The sequence below is a fragment of the Puma concolor genome, chromosome B1 (assembly GCF_028749965.1).
Source record: "Puma concolor isolate L17-30 chromosome B1, mPumCon1.1.hap2, whole genome shotgun sequence".
Taxonomy (NCBI): domain Eukaryota; kingdom Metazoa; phylum Chordata; class Mammalia; order Carnivora; family Felidae; genus Puma; species Puma concolor.
Genome location: NC_141670.1, coordinates 115,376,313 through 115,396,841, shown reverse-complemented (window position 1 = coordinate 115,396,841; position 20,529 = coordinate 115,376,313). Strand labels below are relative to the sequence as shown.

The 20,529-nt window shown below is 36.6% G+C and overlaps 1 protein-coding gene across 1 annotated transcript in view; it reads right to left on the bottom strand.

Annotated features, from left to right (window-relative positions):
* Positions 1-20,529, bottom strand: part of COL25A1 (collagen type XXV alpha 1 chain) — a 469,078-nt gene that overhangs the window by 146,085 nt on the left and 302,464 nt on the right. Inside the window, exons 6-7 of the mRNA XM_025921769.2 lie at positions 11,693-11,719; positions 11,520-11,546 (exon numbers count right to left, since the gene is read on the bottom strand). Coding sequence (XP_025777554.2) covers positions 11,520-11,546; positions 11,693-11,719 — 54 coding nt within the window. The remainder of the gene's footprint in view (positions 1-11,519; positions 11,547-11,692; positions 11,720-20,529) is intronic.

Sequence of the window (20,529 nt, the reverse complement as noted above, 5' to 3'; positions counted from 1 at the left end):
CGTCCCATCACAGTACACAGGCTTCACACCAGAACAGCACTGACACTGTACCACATCAATTTCCCTCTCCTATTGCTTACTTACCATAATTTCTCTATCTTCATTCTTAATTCTAATGCATTCTTTCAGGTCTGCAGCTAACTAAACTTCCTGTCCTGGAAAGAATGTCCTATGTTACTATTTCTTTGATGTTCTGAACGCTACATGAGAGGGTTTGGATACCACCTTTTCCACCACTGAAGTCCCTTGACTAACAGATTCATGCTAGACTCACAAACGAATAAAGCACGATAAGACTGCCCAGTTTTCTTGGTATACGGAACTACAAAAACAGCAATGTTACATTATTACTATTGCTATTCTTACTACTATTTTTATTATTCATGTGTGTGAAATCATTCAAAAGCTTACTTGGGAAAAATATGTAAAAAACTAGTGATCAGTAAAGGTTTCTCTGAATATCAACATTTTTTAAAACAAAACTTAACCGACTTCTAAGAGATGAAAACCAAAGCTTCTTGACTCCCTCCAAAGTCACTATACTGACTTATTTTCCTACAAAGCCAGTCCTGTTTGCCACTTGTGATTTACAGGCTATGTCTGGTACAAGGAGCTGCTGGACACATTAGTGCAAGTATGCTTATGAAAGGATGCTGCTGTCTGGCACTAAATGACTTTCCAGAGGCTCATCTCATTCAGACCTACAGGACCTGTTCTCCCTACACATGATCTGTCAGTGCATAAGCCATTATCCCCCCCCCCCCATTTTGAAGGGAAGAATCAAAAATAATGTCCTATATTCTAGTCCCTTCTGCAAATCCTTATGCACCATTAAAAACCTGCTGTTTCATACTTTCTTGATTTCTATTTGGTGAATCCACTTCATTAACATTTTTGTTGCAACTATAATTCTGCATTTGGAAGTGATGGAAAAAGAAGGGTGGGAATTGTGTTGGATTTTGTTAGTGTAAATTGCTCATCAGTTTCTGTATTTCCTATTTGCAATATGCTCGTTATTCATAGATATTACCAACAGCAGTTGGTTCAATTTTTTTGTCCATTTCAAATATAGATTTTAATACATTCACCTAAAGGCTTACTTCCTCTTCCTTATATAATATTGAAAGTCACCAACCACAAATCTATTTCACCCTCCACATTTTATTATATGCTTCACTTGCAGGCATAAATGCAAACCATTGCTCCCTATTATGTGGATTAATAAACATAAGACTCTTACATTTGAATTCAAGTGAAAATTAACTTGTAAGACAAAAATAATAAAACATGTTTAATTTTGTATTTGAGAGGTCATTAATGTATCAAGGAATTCTTTATTTAGAAAATATCTGCAAGCACTTATAAAAATACAAACAAAAATATAAATGGAATGTTAAATATATATGCATGTATTCTCTTTTATCTAAAATCTTTCATTGCACCCATTTTTTTTTTTTTTGTTTATTTCTTTTTGAGAGACAGAGAGGGAGAGAGAGAGAGAGACAGAGAAGTAGAGGGAGAAGAAGACACAGAATCTGAGGCAGTCTCCAGCTTCTGAGCTGTCAGCACAGAGCCCGATGCAGGGCTCGAACTCATGAACTGCGAGATCATAACCTGAGCTGAAGTTGGACACTTAACTGACTGAGCCACCCAGGCAGCCCTTCACTCGTTTTTAAGAAAAATGTGAAATGGTGTACATTGACCTGAAAAGATTGAAAGGTATATATCCAGATAAATAAATCATGTGCAAAAGTAAACAGGAGGCTACTGCAGTTGATATAAGCAATGAGTACAAGACTGTGGGCAAATGAAATCTTTCTTTTACTTCATAAAATGGAATGAATAATTATTTTATTGTGAAGGTCACTCTGCATTAAAAACACTGAAAGAAAATCCATGGGTGTTTAAACTGGTTGGCATCATTCCCCAGAATTCCTTGTCAGAGGATATGCCTCGGGTTGGATTTTTATTTTATTTTAATATGTTTGTGGTCATTAATAGAATTTTCAGTTAAAGGCTCAACTCTCAAGCTTTACACTATTATGTTATTGTTGTTTTAATATACGGGTTTGCAAATTGTTCACTTTTAGTTCCAAATATTTTGTATAAAAGTCTACCCCACTGGATTACTCTATTTATAGGTTTGCTTACATAATTTTTTACATTAGACAAAAATGTACAAGACCTAAAGTGTTTTCTTTTTCTTATTTGATGGGCTCAGCCACATAAGCAATAATGGAGGTATAATTCACAACACTGAATTCCAAGGGAAATATTGTCTACATATCAACAATTGTTTGCAAAAATAATTTATTTTTTTTAAATTGACCCACATTAGGACACGTTTACAAATGTTTCTAGGTTTAATTCAATACTAACTCTTAGTGGTTTGAAGTATGACAGAGAAACCTGAAAAGAGAACTCTGATTATAAAAAATACAAGAACATTTGCAAATTTTAATGAGCTTTCTGTTTCCATGCCAACTTCTGCTGAATCTGGAAAGCATTAAAAACAATTTTCTCACAATTTATTTCTTTCCATTGTGTTATATCCCTTCCCTTTTCACAGGCAATACATTCAGTACCAAATGAGTAGTGTATTCATTAGGGCTGAAGAGAAAGGCAAGGGTTAAGTAAATAAGGACATCAAATTAATATCCAGGCCTAAATGTTTTAGCAGAGCCAAAGAATCTGTTTAATCATTCAAGTCAACAAAGGTTAAGATAATAAAATAAACTTCTAAATGCTTTCCTTTTCTGGAACTTAATCTGTCTTGCTGAAGATGTTTTTAAGATGCTATCAGTTTTGTGTAGTCCCAGCTGTTATGAAAATTTACTTGAATACACTGGGAAGAGAATGAATTTTATGAAAATAGTTAAACGGAGCTCTTGGGTGGCTTACTGAAACTGTGAGAGCTCAGGACTCATTTAAAACCAGCTGTTGGCTGATGATATTGAGACCAATAACCACTAAATCTTTACTTATCAGGGCTCTGTGTTATTTGGCAAGGTGATGGTAGCCAACTGATTAGAAGATTAATACATAGTCAAAAGATAACATCATGATGTTTCTTCATCTTATTGCCTAAGTTTGATTAATAAATTTGCCACAATTTCAGAGCAGCATAGTACCCTAATGTAGAAAGACAGTATTACACACTAAAACAGTTTTGCTTATTTTTAAAAATATGTTTTTAAGTCACTAAGATAGAGAAAAGAAATATGAGCCATTAACATCAAAGCCTTGAGTACCACTGTGATTCCCAGGGCTGTGGTTCATGACAAGGGCAGCAGCCCTTAAGAACTGGGCAAACAAGAAGTCCTCTTTGAAGAGTGATGGTGGTGGTGGTAATGGGTGCAGACAACAATGGGAAAAGCCTTGAAAGTCTTAAGTCTTTTACACTTGACATTCAGGTTCTGTGACTGATGAAGAAATACAATGCAATCTTTTGGAAAAAGAGGGTCAGAATAAAAGCAGGATCAACAAAATACCTTGTACAACATGTGAACACAGCATTATGAAGAGCAGAAAACAGACTTCATTGATCTGATTATTTATCCTAAAGAAAAAAATCAACAACAAATATACCAGGATCTTGATACAATTTTCAAATTGGTGCCATTGAGTTGCGAAGAAAAATCGTATTACACGGAGGTAACTGGGTATTTTGATGTCATTTGCCTGGAGATCAGCATTGCCCTGCTCCCTTATATTGCATGAGGTTCTAGGGTATGGATATGGGGCATTCACTCATTCATTTGTTTTTTGGAGGGCCAACAGTGCATGAATTGTAAAGACTGATTGCAAAGAAAAAATGCTCCTTTTTGCATTTGTGTTCCCCAGATTTATCATGGATAGCAAGCAGAACTTAAAATCTGGATTTGACTCCCAGCATCATCTTTTGGTCGATGTGTGTAAAAATGACTTGCACAAGTCATTTAACCTGCTTGAGCTCAATCCTCATCAGAAAAAAAAAAGTAACTCACAGAATTACTTTTGAGGATAAATGAGAAAATATATGGAAAATGTAAACTGTAAGCACTTAGCCTCAAATCCTAGCTCTGCCACTGACTGACTCCGTTATCTTGGACAAAATATTTAAACTTTCTAAATCTTGGTTTCCTCACCTATTAAATGGAAAAAATGAAAGCAGCTATTTCACAGGGTCATTGAAATAAGATATGTCTTCACAGAATGGTTGGTGTATTTTAAGAGATGAATAAGATTACTTTACCATTATTGCTGGTGTTATTATTTTAGCCATAGATAGTAATCCCTGTTGTTTCACATCGAGGTTGATGACTATAACAACTACCTTGTTGATAGGGGAGCAGGCAAGATCCACTGGGAAAGATATAAACTAGGGGCCAAGAGAGCTGGGTGTGAATCCATTTTTCTGCCACCTACAAATTATGTGAATTTGGGCAAGTGACCTCACCCCAGATTCTTCACATGATACATGGATAGAATGATCATCTGTGATCTGCTGAGGACCTGCTATAGATTTTTTATACATGATTTTATCTAATGCTTCTTATAATCTTAGGGACAGATAATGGCAGAGTTAGAATTTGGTCCCTGTCCAGCCTGAACCCAGCCCATGTGGATGGAATCATCTCAAATCCACTGCATGCACTTTTCCTACCTTTCTTCCCTTCCTTTATCCTACCTTGATGAACTGTAGTAAGGCTTAGAGATGATGTGTGTAACTTGCCTACAAAGGTGTTCAGCAAGTTGTAAGGCTAAATAATTAGCAATTATAATTATGATGCATGAAATACTACTTCCTGGTCCTGGTCCAATGTTTGTTCAGTCTAGGAATGCCCCTCCACTTCCTTACAGCAGGTCTCCAACCTCTGTTTCAATACAGGTGACGTCATAGCCTCAGAACTCTATGATACAAACTTAGGAGGATGAAATGAAGAAAATGGAGCCCAGACTTGGTGACTGATACCACAGAAAAAGCACCAGCCCCACCATACAGCTGAAAGGCCTAACTGCTGAAGAGCGATGTTTGCACAAATGTACTGAAGATTAATGGCAAATCTGTAATGACATCTCCCCAGGAAGCAAGGAAGAAAGTGCAATTCTAACGTCAGGATGCATTCATCTGTGGAAATCTAACACTCGGTGTCTTGTAGAATAAAAACAAATGATATCTACGGTTGCTATATTATACCTAAAATTGTAAGCTCAAAACTGGTTCAACGTATACTGACAGAAAGCTCATGCCAAAAAGGTTAGCCCACTTTCTTCTGCATTAAATCATACGCCATCAACAGTATTCAAAGATAGTCAACTTTCCTACCATTTACCTTTTAACGTCTTGCAATCTGACTTTCACTGCTTAACAAAATGTACTCCCTTAATATGTGTGGACTCCAGAACACCAAGATCAAAAGCTTTTCATAGACCTCAACCCTGTGACTTTCCTTTTATTAAGAGCATTTCATTAGCCACTTTTTTTTTAAGTAGTTCCTCCTCTAGTGTTAAAACATTGTAGTGTCCTGGTTTTGCTTTTGAATTCTCACTCTCTTTTCTGATTCTCCTTCTTTGTCCCACTTGTTAAATGTGGATATTTCTTCCTTCCTTCCTCCTTCCCACTCTCCTCCCTCTCTCTCTCCCTTTCTCTCCTTTCTCTTCTTTTCTTTTCTTTTTTTTTCTTTTCTTTCCTTTCCTCTTTCTTTCTTTCTTTCTTTCTTTCTTTCTTTCTTTCTTTCTTTCTTTCTTTCTTTCTTTTCTTTCTTTCAAGTAGGCTTCACGCCCAGTGCAGAGCCCAACACAAGGCTCAAACCCACGACTCCAAGATTAAGACCTTAACTAAGCCACCCCTAAATGTGGTTTTTCTTTTTTTTTTTTTATTTATTTTTGAGAAACAGAGCGAGGGACACTGCAAGTAGGGGAAGGGGAGAGAGAGAGAGAGAGAGAGAGAGAGAGAAAGAGAGAGAGAAAAAGAGAATCACAAGCAGGCTCCAGGCTGTCAGCGCAGAGCCCAATGTAGAGCTCCATCTCACGACCACGGAGATCATGACCTGAGCCAATATCAAGAGTCAGACACTTAACCAACTCAGCCACCCAAGCACCCTTCACTCACTTCACTCCCTCACTCACTATTTTTCCACTTCCACAGTTTCAGTTCTCACTCTGCGACAGTTCAGCTACGTAATAGTTAGGGCACCACCTCATATTTCCAGTCTCATGCTTCCAACTGTTTGCTACATTAACCCAGCAAAATAATTTATCAAGATCACAAACTCAACATAACTAAAATTCAACTTATTTATACTTCTGATTGTCTTCTGACCAATTTTATCAAGCCAGAAACTTCAGCCCTATCTTTGTATCCTTTTTCAACATCAGACCCTACATCTAAATAAAAGATTTGTGCTGAATTTTCACTTCAGTATCTTCCTGTTTTTTCCCTGACTGCTTTTTTTTTTTTTTAACTTGATCTTGCCACAAGTCACCAATGATCACCGAGCTTGGATGTAAATCCAATATAGATTGAATTCATCTCTCACCTTCTTCTTAAAGATTTCTCTCTTCTTAATTTCTCCTCTATTAATGTCATCCCTGGTTTTCACTCTTTGAGTTTTTGCTTGGCACTTGTGGCAAACCCTATTGGTGAGATTGAAACTGTGCCACATAGGGTTAATGAAGTTGGAACTAGCAGAAAGGCTAAAGCTTGTTTTTCAGAGAACTGTTTCTCCCTAATCAGCTACTATGTCTTGTCAGACTCTGCTAACAAATCCACTAGCAGTCTCCACAGATGCCTGGACTCAACATCAACTCATATGGTTCCAGTCTATGAACAAGCAAGGCCCTGCAGAAATCATGAGCCCAAGACCTCATCCAATTTATACTTGCTCTTAGAGCATGCCCATAGCCCCTCCCTCTTCCCCAATAGTTACCACCACCTCATTATAATATTAAAAATCTCTGCCCAAGGAGGAGTACAAGTTTCATTAACATACTGTATGATGCATGTACAGACATGGTTTCTAAGTGTACCTGCTCAAGCTTATGCCCACCTTTACATGTGATGACAAATCTCTCCTTTTGAATATTCATCCTAACACTAAATAAAAGGAACCCACTCATCCCTGCTCAGGAAGTCACGCTTTGGAAGTTATTCCTTATGATCTCCTTATTTGCTGCAAATAAAGTTTCCTTTGTATGACAATTCCACCTGGTATAGTCTCTATCTGTAACTCACTAAGGAGAAAACTCACATTGGTTTGGTTACAAGATGACCCAACTTTCCTTTTCAAGCCCATTCTCTTTGGTTCACTTCCAGCTGTGAGGTAACTATCTGACACAGTCTGGCTAATAAGACACGAGCTGAAGTCTGCTATGAAATTCATGGGAAAATTTCTGTTTTCTTATACAGACTCCTCTTCCTATATTTTCCTTGCTGATACTGATGTGATGGCTGGACTTGAAGGAGCCTTCTTACAATCATGAAGGAAAAGTCAAGAGATTCACAGAGACTTCCATAGTTATATCATTGAATTATATAAATAATACCATCAATTGCCTTCTCTGAACTTCTCATTATATGAGAAAAATAAACTTATAGGTAGGCCCCATAAAAAACATGGAGCTCTCTCCCATATTTTGGTGACTCCTTTGGAATTTCTTCTTTGGCTCACCAACATAGCTCCTCCCCGCTGCTGAGTTTCTCATTCTGACACTGAGCTTTCTGCTTAGTGTGGCCCCTTCCCACCAATAATACTCAATGTTGCAGACTGAGCCAGCCCATCCCCTCTGAGGACTGGACATTATGCTGATAACCCGGGCTCTTATGACCTTGTCCTGGATGACCAACTGTTTCCTGGTCCTTTCAGTCTCTTCCAATTCTACTTTATACAAGATACCATCATCAAGTAAATTTTCATAAAGAACATCTGGTAGTAACACCGAAGAGTCTGGTGGTACTATAATCAAATGATGTGCTAAAAAATCTTCAATGTCTCCTTTTGCCCATCACACTTACACATTCAAAACACTCCATAGTATAACTTTAATTTAAAAAATCCAGCCTTACATGATGTAATTTTTCTATATTTAACTTATACTCTTGGCAAATAAAATACTATTGTCCTTAAATAAATCCTGTCATTTCCCACTTGTGTAATACTGTTTGTCCTATTGCTTCTATCTGGAAGGTGTAAGGTCTTCCTCTTCCCTTTCTCTTCTAGAGATTATCCATTTATCAAGTCCCAGCTCAAGTGTCACCACTTCCAGGATCCAATGATTATTTAAAATGGAAGAATGTTCACTTACCTAGCATCTCTTGATATAGTTATTTAAGACTTATACAACCACAGAGTTTTCTTATTCAGGCACCCATGAGATTATAGGCTCCTTGAGGGCATTAATGATGTAATAATATTTTATTCTAACATGCAACAAATATTTATTGAGTCCTAACTGTTCTAGGTGATGGTGGTATGAACAAGATAGACCAAGCCCTTGCTCTCGTGGAATTTATGTAAATGGAGGGGCATGTTTTGCAGATAACAAGCAAGTGAATAAATACACAAAATAGGACAATCTCAGATTTAGATTGGATACTTGGGGAAAGAAGTTCTCCCCAAAAAGGTATTTGAGATGAAATCTCAGTGATAAAAAGAACCCAATCACCAGAAGACCAGAAGTTACAGCAAAGAGAAAGTCATCAAGTTAGGAGTGAGTGTGATGTGTTTGAAGAACACATAGAGGAGTATGTGGCTGGACCACAGTGTGGGGAAGGGAAATGGTGTGAAATGAGGTTATAGAGGTGGGCAAGGGCCAAATCTTGACAGTCCATGCAGTCTAAGAAAAGTGGTTTGGATTTCACTCTAAGGATTAAAACAGGGAGTAACATGATCTAATTTACAATATAAAATGATTTCTCTGGCTGCTGTGTAGAAAAGGGATTATACAGGGTCAAAAGAAGAAGCAAGATTACTTGGAAAGCTGTGACGGTAGTCAAGAACATGAGATAACAGCAGGTTGAATTCGGTGGTGGTAGAAGAGAGAGAAAGTAGACCCATTTATAGTTTCTATAGTATTAAGCATGGTATCTTGAAGATAACAGATGTTCAATGTATATTGCTAAATATATGTACAAGTGTTTCAAAATAGTTTTGCCTTCTTAATTTCTATATTGTCTTTAATTTTTTCCTGCTGTGGCCTAATATATTCCTGTTGGACACTTGGGGAACCAAAAAGACAAAAAAAAAAAAGCCCATATTCAAGGAAACAGTAGAAATTCCTTAACAATAGGTGAGCTAACAAAGAACTAAAATGATAGAGGGTCACATCGTTAAGTTAATTATGGAAATAAATAAATTACTTGCAACAAATCGTAAAAAGTTGAATTCAAAAGCTTTGATAGGATAAAAATGGACAGGGTATTGAAATACAAATATTTACATTTTAGAAAAGAGAGCCTCCATGGGCATCAGCTGGAATAGTGTGCCTATAGAGGATATGGCCAAAGTTAATTTTCATTACTATTGAAGACTTTTCCAGTTCTAACTTACTTTCAAATTTTCTGGAAGTATAAAGCCTTCATTTTACTATTTTGTGTGATAAATTTCCTGATAAGTAGCTAATACTTTTTTACTAGAAAGTAATATCTATTTTTCAGAGAGCATTGAATGTGACCTGTCTTGTTTCTAAGTTAGGAATCTGAGAAAAGACAGGCAATTTGGTAGGTTCTCATTCTCTTTCACATATACTTTCTAGGGCATTTAGATTTTTACCCATGAAGATTCACCCTGCATGATAAGTTCAATCCAAATTCCTTTGATAAAAAGCAAAATCCTGGAGAAAATGGGATCAATTTTTTGCCGCTTTCCACCTGAAATGCTAAATGGTCCCTGAATCGTGTGAAACTTGGCCTCAGTCAGTGTGAAAACTGGCTGAAATCGCTATGAAAGGCAGTCTGGGTTCGTCAAAGTAGTTCATGAACTTTGGCCAAACTTGCAAGGAACATGGTCCAAGTCTTAGTTTGTAATGCAACATGAAACCAGGTGAATTTCACATGGTTTCAGGTTTCACCCTGAAAATTTGGCCTAGCTTTATAATCAATCATCACTTTTTGGAACGATGAAAGCCAACACACCTTTTTGAAAATGAGGACTGCGTGCATACTGATGACAGCTAAGCTGTGAACCACCCCTTCACTTCCTTTGCCAAAAGAAGATTTCTCAGAATGGAAACAGTTTCCCCCTTACCTGGAAAGGGCAAGTTGAGTGATTTTGATATTGCGTGTGGAAAGAAATGATACTCAATACATGGAGACATGCCATGAGAAATAATCACCACATACAGAACAAGTGGCTGTATGTTAATCACTTAAGGTTATGAGAATTTTATTCCATTCACATCCATGACAGATATCATGATGTTTAATCTCCTTGACCACTAACATGAGCTTTTAGCTTGAATCTAGTCATCAGCTAGAATAATTGCCATGAGAAACAAAATGCTCTGTGGCACAATCATTATTATTCTGTAAAGAAACAGCTGAAAAATGGAAAGGAAAGTAAGTCATAGCATAGCTTTTATCTAATTTAGTAAACATGAGAAGATAAGGCTACAAACTTTTCAAGTGTGCATCAACTACCTCTTTGGCAATAAAACCCCTACTGCAGTATAAATGAATTCAATAATTGTCTACACACAGTGAACTTTACACAAAAATCTACACAGTTTCTGTTTTCAACCTGAAAGTTTTAAATGTGCTTTTCCACTGTAAAAAATGACTCTTCAACCAAATGCTCGCTTTTGTGCATAGTGACATGAGAAAATTGAGAGGTATGTCTGAACGGAGCCACTACATCATTGGAACAGTATGTCTGAACATTTGGGTAATAAGGCACAGATGTGAAGCAGAGTACTTGGCACTACCAAGGTAACAACAAAGCATTCACCATTGTGTTATAATGGTTAAAAAAGCCACGTTTGAGAAGAATAAAAGAATGCCCCTCCTCCCCGGAATGTTAAATCATATTTCACCTTTTATCTGCTTAAAAATCCATAAAAATAAGGAACTCAAATATTATTCAAATTTGTGATGAAGAATAAAAATATAAAATGAATTAATATTTTCATCTGTAATATAACATATTTATGCAATAGCACACAAAGTTCAACTGCAGAAGAAGGGCCAAATTCAACAGGAATCTAAATGGCCTCTATATTGCAAAACAATGCATGCAAATCTGAAGGACCCAATAGCCATTGAATGGGTGGTTGCTGTTGACTTTTAAGTAGTGATTCTGGCCTTTCATAAGCAGGGCTAATTACCGTACAGTCACCTGTTTACTGTATCAAATTAATGTAATGCTATAGGATATACCCATTAGTTATTATTAAGGCTATTTCAGTTACAAGTGGTATGATATTTTTGCCAGCTATTACTAAACCATGATACAAAGGTTGTTATAAAGCCAGGGCTACTTTAATTCAATAAGTTTGAAGCTGAAAACCAATTCTCTGCCCAAGATTGGAAGAATACAACTTACCCGAGGTCCCTGGTCACCTTGTTCTCCCTGTAGAGTAGGAAGATGAGATGATAGATAGTTTTAGCATAAAGTCTGTATGGGACGCTCATTAAAAAGACCAAAATATAACATAGCATAGATCATACCAGTGGATTTCCACTAACTTAATTTGTTTCTGCTATACAATTTCTTACCTTATCACCTTTTGGACCAGGAGGGCCCTAAAAAAGAAGAAAAAACAATTTTAAATAAATTAAAAAAAAACTGTAGCTTGAACAGATCGGCTGGTTAGTTGCAAGACTCATGCAAAGGGCACATAAGTATACTTGACAATGAGGTTTCTCAGGGAATTTTGAGTTCTAAACTATAATTGGAAGAAGGTTGCAATGTGAAAATTGTATAATACCTATGTTATTATATATACAGTATATTATACAGGATAGTACATATACTATACCATTGTATACACACACACACAGACACACAGAAAAGTACACAAAGTACATGTGTCATAAGTATGTAATATGCTGAATAAATCTTCACAAGCTAAACATACTTATGAAAGTAGAGCCCAGGTAAGGAAACCCAAAAGGGTCTGTGGTGACATTTTCTTGTCACTACCCCAACCACCAGTAACCACTGTTTCTGACCTCTGACAAAATAGTTTGTTTTTGTACTTTATGTAAATGGAATCATACCAGTATGTGTCTGACCTCTTTGCTTAGTATGTGTAAAATTTATGCGTAATTTTGTGTTTAGCCGTGGATCACTTGCTCTTACTGCTTTATGATATTCCATTGTGTTGAATAAACCATAATTTTTTTGTTCATCCTATTGCTTGGTGGACATTTGTTTTCTGGGTCTTGACTACTGAAAACAGTGATGCTATAAACATCCTATTTTAAGTCTTTTGATTAAAAACTGTATGCGTTTCTGTTGGGTGTAAATTTAGAAGTGGAATTGTTAGGTTGTAGAAAATACCCAATATGTTCAGTTTTAGTAGATACTGACAATAGTTTTCCAGTGTGGTTCTAACAATTTACACTCCCATCGGCAATGTACAAGAATTTCAGTTCCCTGTATCATAGCCAATACTTGGTATTTTCCATCTTTTTTTGTTTGTTTGTTTTAGACATTCTGGTGGGAGGCATAGTAGTTTCACACAGTGTTTTCATTTGTACTTCTCCAGTTACTAATAAGTTGAACTCATTTTAATGCATGTATTGTCCATTTTTGCATCCTTACCCATAAAGTATCTATTCACATCTTTTGCCCTTTTTCTGTTGAGTTGTCTTTTAGATTTGCTAGAGTGTCCCTCTCTCTATCCCTCTCTTTATTGCCCTGCCTGCTGGTTCTCTCTCTCTCAAAATAAATAAATAAACTTAAAATAAAAAAAGAAATAAAACTAACAAGAAAAAAGTGTATATATATATATATATATATATATATATATATATATACACTCTCTATATAGATAGATAGATAGATAGATACAGATAGATATAGATATATGGAGACAGATGTGGGAGTTCTTTACATCATTCTGAAAATGACTCTTCTTTCAGTTTTTTATTGCAAATATATTCTCCCACTCTGTGTGTTGTAATTATGTTATCTTAAACAACAGCTTTGACGAACAGCAGTTCTTAATTTTAACAAACTCAATTTAACATTATTTTCCTCTTTATAGTTATCTCTTTTTGTGTTCCAAAGATTTCTTAATCTTTGCTTACTCCAAGGTCATAAAGACGTTTTTCTACGTTTATTCTAAAAGCCAAAGCCTCGTTGAAACTAATATAACACTGTATACTAGAATTAAATTTTTTTTAATTAAGATAAACAACAAAGAGATGGAATATTCCTCAGCCATAAAAATAATGAAATCTTGCCATTTGTAAAAACATGGATGGATCTAGATGGTATGAGTCTAAGTGAAATAAGTCAGATAGAGAAAGACAAATACTCATATGTGGCATTTAAGAAACAAAATTAACAGAGGCACCTGGGTGGTTCAGTTGGTTAAACATCTGACTCTTGGTTTCAGCTCAGGTCGTGATCTCACAATTCATGAGATTGAGCCCCACATCAGGCTCTGTGCTGACAGTGCGGAGCCTGCTTGGGATTAACTATAGAAAACAAACTGGTGGTTGCCAGACAGGTGAGTGTGTATGTGTGGGGAGGGGGGGAAATGGGTGAAATAGGTGAAGGGGATTAAGAGTACACTTATCATGATAAGCAGTGAGTAATGTACAGAGTTGTTGAATCCCTATATTGTACACCTGAAACTAATAGAACACTGTATGTTAAACTTATATTGTTTGGGATGGCACTGTGCCCAAACTGAAGAAAAAGAAACAACTAAAAAAATAAAAAATAGAATATTTTTCACACTCAGATCTGAATTCATGGGGAACTGACTTTGAGCATGATGTGAGGTCAAAGTCAAGATGCTTTTTTTCTCCTATGTGAATATCAAATTAACCCAATACCATTTATTGAAAATGCATCTTTTCCCCATTGTATAGTGTCACCTTTGTCATAAACCAGATAGTCATATAGATGTGGTTTTTGTAGGATTTTCTATTCCTAAGCCACACGGAGATCTTCTTTACCTTTGAGCAAATACACCAGCAGGAAATGCTAATTCTAGAGGCATCAATACTTTTTTTCCCCCTAGCTCTTAAAGATGAAGTCATGTTTCAGGGCTCAGCCTACTTGAGGAATTGGTGCATTTCAGAGTTACCTTCAATCTCTCCCCTTCACCTTTAGCAGTGCTGGGAGACAAGGATCAAGTCCAGACTGGAAGCACAGCCAAGGTGCTGGCAAAGTACCATCCTAAGTCTTGGTAGAGACTCCTATGTCCCTTCAGGTGAAAATGTAGGAATATTCTGTTGCTAAAATATCTCCTGTTAAGTATCAGCTACAGAGACATGGTACCAAATTCCTACTCTCAGTTGTGACACTTCTGGAAACAGCTGTGAGGTTATCATGAAATTAATAATAACAGTAATATAATGTCTTATGATTTATATATTTTACCATCAACAAAGAACTTTCACCTGTTACTGTATTTAATCTTCTCCCTATCCAGTGAAGTGTTATGATATAGATGCCAAAAACAAAACCCAAAGATTATCAAGGTTAGGTCTCTTGCAAGTGAGTTAGCCAGGACTTTAACCTAGTCTGTGTGACTAGGTTAGGATGATAAGACATAGCTCTAGAACTAGATTCTCAGAAAGAATGATGACCATGTGACTGCCTTCGACAGATGCCTTCTGAAATGCCTCTCAATTGCATTTCCCACAGTGTCCTGGGCAGTTGGCCCCAAGATCTCAAGTTTGAATGAGAAAAAGAGGAATTGTGGAGGGTCAGGGAGGGAGAGAGGGAGCTAAGGTAATGGAATCAACGAAACAAACTCTTGTCTCCGCCCCCCCCCCAATAATTTTGCCATTAAAAACAAAGGGAAACCAAGAAAATTATTTTTCTTTATGTTTTCAGTAAAATTTCAATACTTTATTAATGTTTTCAGTGAGTTAAGTAATGAGTAATTGGTATAGATTGTGTGTCTACCTCTGCAAAATTAAGTTTAAAGAATTTATTTGGTCATTTTCAACACACATATAATGTTCTCTAGTGCTCCTGCAAGCAGAGTTTTATTTTTGGTGGGGCAAAGGAAACCCAAAACAAGAATGAGAGGATACCTACCATCAAGTTTAAGGAGTACAATGGAGGTTCTAGTCTTGATTTAAATTGTATGTTATTTAATTCTATTTTGATTTTTATATACATTTGTCAAATGTCTACAGAGAGTTTGGCAATGTTCTGGACACTGGTGGAGGATATGGTGGGAGAGGCTGATTTAAAAAACCTGAATGGTCTGTCTTGTAAAAGCTTAATGGCCCAGTGCCACAGTTAAATACTTCCCAATACTAGCATTAAGAAACATTCCCTTGAAAATCAAGCTATTGTAAGATTACTTACAGTTACTGTGGAACCCTTCCCCGACTCCCACCCCTTCCTCCCCCAAAAGCTTCTCTTTACAGTTCAGTTTACTTTTGCTGGTGAGATTTCAGGGGCCAAGCCTCTCATTGTACCAGTCCTCTAAAGGCACTTTATTAGGCTCTATGACATGTTTGAGGTCAAAGCTTTTCTAAAACAATTTTATAATGGGGAACAGAGATGACTTTTTTCCCCCCAAAGTCCAATTATTAATGCCAAAGCCACGTGTGTCAACTAGAGCTCTTTAGACAGCTTGCCATATATAAGGATCCTTAATTCACGAACACATAAAAATTTGCATTCACAATTGAGCAATAAATACTGCTGCTTCAAAAGGGGATGTTTCTGAGCAGACAGAATGGCGTCCTGGCACCTGCCAGCTCAAGACAGAACTGAAGCAGAGGTCAACCTCCATTCACAGCTGTGGCGGCTGCTTCGGACGCTCCAGACCCCACTTGTGCTCTTGGGATTAATGGCAGGTGTTTTCTTCTGCTCTGACTGAAATCCCACTCTTCTTTTCTGAATTGGATCCTCTTCACTGCAAATATGGATTGCATTTGAAGAAAAACGTGGGCAACCATAGTAAACCCAGATAGTATTTCAAGATTTGGGAGCCATGGTTCTTTTCTAGGTCAAAACATTACAAATTAAGAAAAAGTTTCTTTGATTGCTAACTTTTAAAATCAAAGCTGGGTCAATATTTAAGTTATTTTGCTTTTAGACTTAAAAAAAAACTTCACTGGTATTAACAAAAAAGGTAGACAACAATAAAAATTAATGAAGTATTTGAATTACAGTGTATTTTACAATGGCATTTTGTTGCTTCCAGCTGCACCAAGCTAACAATTTAATAACTAATGGACATATTTGTTGTTCAGGTATCAGTACCAGTGTCTGAGTGGTAACTATTTGAAAGCATGGGACGCCTGCGTGGCTCAGTTGGTTGAGCACACAACTTCAGCTCAGGTCATGATCTCGTGGTTCGTGAGTTAGAGCCCCGCATTAGGCTCTGTGCTGACAGCTCAGAGCCTAAAGTCTGCTTCAGACTCTGTGTCTTCCTCTTGCTCTGTCCCTCCCCCACTCGAGCTCTGTCTCTCTCTATCTCTCAAAAATAAATAAACATTTAAAAAATTTTTTAATTAAAAAAAAGAAGAAAGTAAAACTTTGTTGCTAAAATAAGGTTGAGGTCAATGGTAAGTAAATATGGTAAAATTAGTGGTGATAAATAAGGGAATAGTGAGTCATTATATATGGCTATGTAAGTCTTCTTTTGGAATTGTCTTTCTGGTCTGGTCTGGAATGTTGGGAGTCCTATCTTTTACACTGTCCACTAAATAAATAAATAAGAATATCTGAAATAATTATTTCTAATTAGTTTTATTTTATGAGCCCTAATTACATAAGTTTTAAAAGTGTTAACAAAATTTGTATTATTAGTGTTCTCAGCAGTTGGAACATTTCTTTTAGAATGTTCCGAATTTACTACCAAGGTATTTATAAATGTGGCAAACTTCAAATTAGCTCCAATTCAAATGACTTCAAATTCAGGATGTAAGGCAACAATTTTGTTTGTACCAAGTCTTTAACGTGGGTCTTGGCCTATACCTATTTCAGTCTCCCCAAATCTATTTCTATCCAAACAACGAAGATTTTAGATCCTTTTCCATGCTCTATTACTTATTTTGATTGAATTACAAAACCAAACTAAAACCATTATGAATGAGAGGTACAATAAATGAGATTCAGTAAAAGGTTGGATTTCAATCTGCATAAAAGTAATTGAAATATAGCTGGAAAAGACAGATATATTCATAGAGGTTGGATATCCCAACTAAGACCTTTCATTCACTAGAACTATAATTTTTGCCTACTTTGAGCTGGCAAAAGCTAAAGAGGGAATGATTTCTAAAAGACGGCAATCATGGAAACAAAATTAAATTCTGCTACAAGTAAAAAAAAAGAAAAAAAGAAGGAAAAAGCAAACTCTGGAAATTCTTGGCAGCCAGAGCTGCTGGAATAGAATGGAGTTATGATTTTTATCCCAGAAAAATGTACATCATTTTCATCTTTGAAATATAACAAACATTTTTCTGATTAATCTTTTCATTACCATAGAATCATGAAGTCCAGCAAGTTTCATATTCTAAGCATTTATGGCCAATTACCAGCCAATGTGCTCTGAGTCTGGAGAAGGGACATGTAAATGTAATTGTAATCAGTGGAATGAGGCTGTGCTGTGGCCATACAGAGAGAAAAGAAAGTGGGATAACTAGAATTCAAAAGATGATATTGGAAATGGCTCTTGAAAATTGACCTGAGATAAGGGGGACTGGGAAGGGGTGAAGCAGTTCAGGCAGAAGAGAACATGCATAAGTGTAAAAGAACATCATGCTATTGGAGACAGACAAGGAGTTCACGGCAGTAAGAACATTTGTGGTGTGGGGAGTACAGATGGGAGATAGTAAGATTTGGAAAGGTGGCTAATAATATCTGAGTCCCTGGGCCAAATCTGTCATCAGTATAACAAGAGAGTAGTAAGATCAATCCCATGCTCTTTGGAACTCTGCGAACATAGAATGCCATCCTTTTTAGGAAGCTGTTGCCCTGGTCCAGGAGATAGATGATAGTGGGAGCACAGGGAAAGTTCTAGATTCAGAAGACACTTCTGAGATAGAACCGACAAGACCAGTTGACTGGACATGAGAGGTGTTTACATATCACCAACAGGGTTTAAGAAGTTCTATTCATCGGGGTGCCTGAATGGCTCAGTCGGTTAAGTGTCCTACTCTTGATTTTGGATCAGGTCACAATCTCATGGTTTGTGAGGTCAAGCCCCACATAGGGCTCTGCACTGTCATCATGGAGCCTGCTTGGGATTCTCTCTCTCTCTCTCTCTCTCTCTCTCTCTCTCTCAAAAATAAACATTTTTAAAAATTAAAAAAAAAGAAGTTCTATTCATTTGAAAGTTCACAATTTAGTGCACTGGCAGAAAATGGGTGACCTACACTGGTTCAACTCCGATGAACACAGCAGCTCCAGAGCAAACTGAACCATATAGAATTTTAAATCTGGTTTTAAGGGTATTCAAATCCAAACTCATTGTTGGCAGCCTTGGCTGGCCCAATCAGAAATAGTCGAGAGAGAGAAAACTCTTTATCATCACTGTTGGGTAAAAGGAGCACAGATGACATATGGTGGCCATACTGTGTAGCCATCCTTCCTCTGTGTTAAATTATTAATAAAGCACACCTTTATTACATTTCTTCCTCTGCTTTTTACACTGCAAGCTGAACACGGGCTTACTATATTTTAAAAACTGTAATTTCCCTAGTTTTTTAAGGATAAGGAAGGCAAGGTCTACAGCATTGGGCTTTCTCTAGGAGGACAGCACAACCTCAGTGATCAGTGTATGTTTGATGCCTGTGTGCTCAGGCACTTTTGCAAACATTACATTATCAATGTTCACAGTCCCCTAGGGAGGAAGGAAACAGGGAATATCCCATTTCCACTTGTTCAAATAGGACAAAAGCCTCAATTCTACAGATGGTAAGATTTCTGCCTACTCTCTGACTGCATCATAAAATTGGCCCATTGTGCCAATGAGATAAATGCTCTTAAGCCATATGTTCATGAATAAATTGAATTTGGTACCACAGTTTTTAGCAGGTGTCTGAAACTGACCAAAATCACAGGGCAAATAGTTTTAACAATGGAAAAATCCAGGCCTTACTTGAAAAATAAGGACCCTACCTATTTACATATGATAAATCTAGCATACTTCTGGGTAAAGTGCTTTAGGCAGTTAGCTTAGGTTCACTTCTAACTAAAATGTGAACAAGTGTTCCTCCAAGTATATACCTAAAACCTTGAACTCTAATATATAGCTTTTTGCTTTACTAGCATAATATATACTTTTAGGGACATTTCTTCCTAAAAATCACCTCTTTTTAGTGTTTCATAGACCTTCAACTTTGCAAATAACCTCAACAGGTAATGTGTACATTTTAAACTTATTATGGAAAACCTGATGTGAAAAAGTAGGAGGTCCTATATATGAGTATAGATCTGTGTGTGTGTGTGTGTGTGTGTGTGTGTGTGTGTGTGTGTGTGTGTTTGCTTGTATACAATTTCTTTTTAAATGTTTTGGAAAAAAGTAAAAAATAAAAACTAAAAGTATAATTTGGAGAAATTATTTCAAAATAAAGTACATTAAGTGTCTTAGCGGTTAAGAGCTCAAGCTTTGGAGTCAAACAGATACAGACTGAAACCCTGGTTGTGATCACTTATGTGAACTTTGGCCGGTTAATTAAACTCTTTAAGCCTCAGTTTCTTCATCTGTAAAATGAGGAAAACAATGCTTATTGTTTTGCTGAAATGAAATATTGTCCATGAAGCAATTTGTAGAATGCCTGACTGACCAATGGTAGTAATCATTAGGTCAATGTTTTTAATATTTTAATTATTGTAAACAAAAAATAAAAATTTTTCTCAGATTTACCTGAAGATAAAGAAGGTAAACATATTGATTTCCTAAAATCAAAAGGCCATGTGGTAAGAAATGTGTTAGGTGAATGGTTGAAAATGTTTGGAGAACACAAAGGTTTAATATAGGTTGCCTTGATATTTAGGAACTATTACGAAACAACAACTACAGCTACACAAAACTAAAATGAAAACAGTTCGTTATAGTTTTAACCACGGTACTTTAATGACTAACCAAGACTAAACTTTAGGACCTAGAACTACCTGGTCACCCCTAGTGTATAGTAGGTGCTCAATCAATTCTTGCCAAATTGAAACACCCAGAAAGAAAAGAGTGCAATAAAACTCTCCCTGTTCAAAGCAGCAACATATAAAGAATTATACAAGAACCAGATTCAACGTTGCTGCAGAAGAACCGTGTTTATTATAGTGTCAAACTCTGCTAAGCCAGGGAACGGAATTATAGCTATAAACAGATTTATAGCTTCGGACTTTACACCTTTCATTTTGCATTGAAGATTAAAAGAGACCCAGCAGAAAAGGGGGTAGG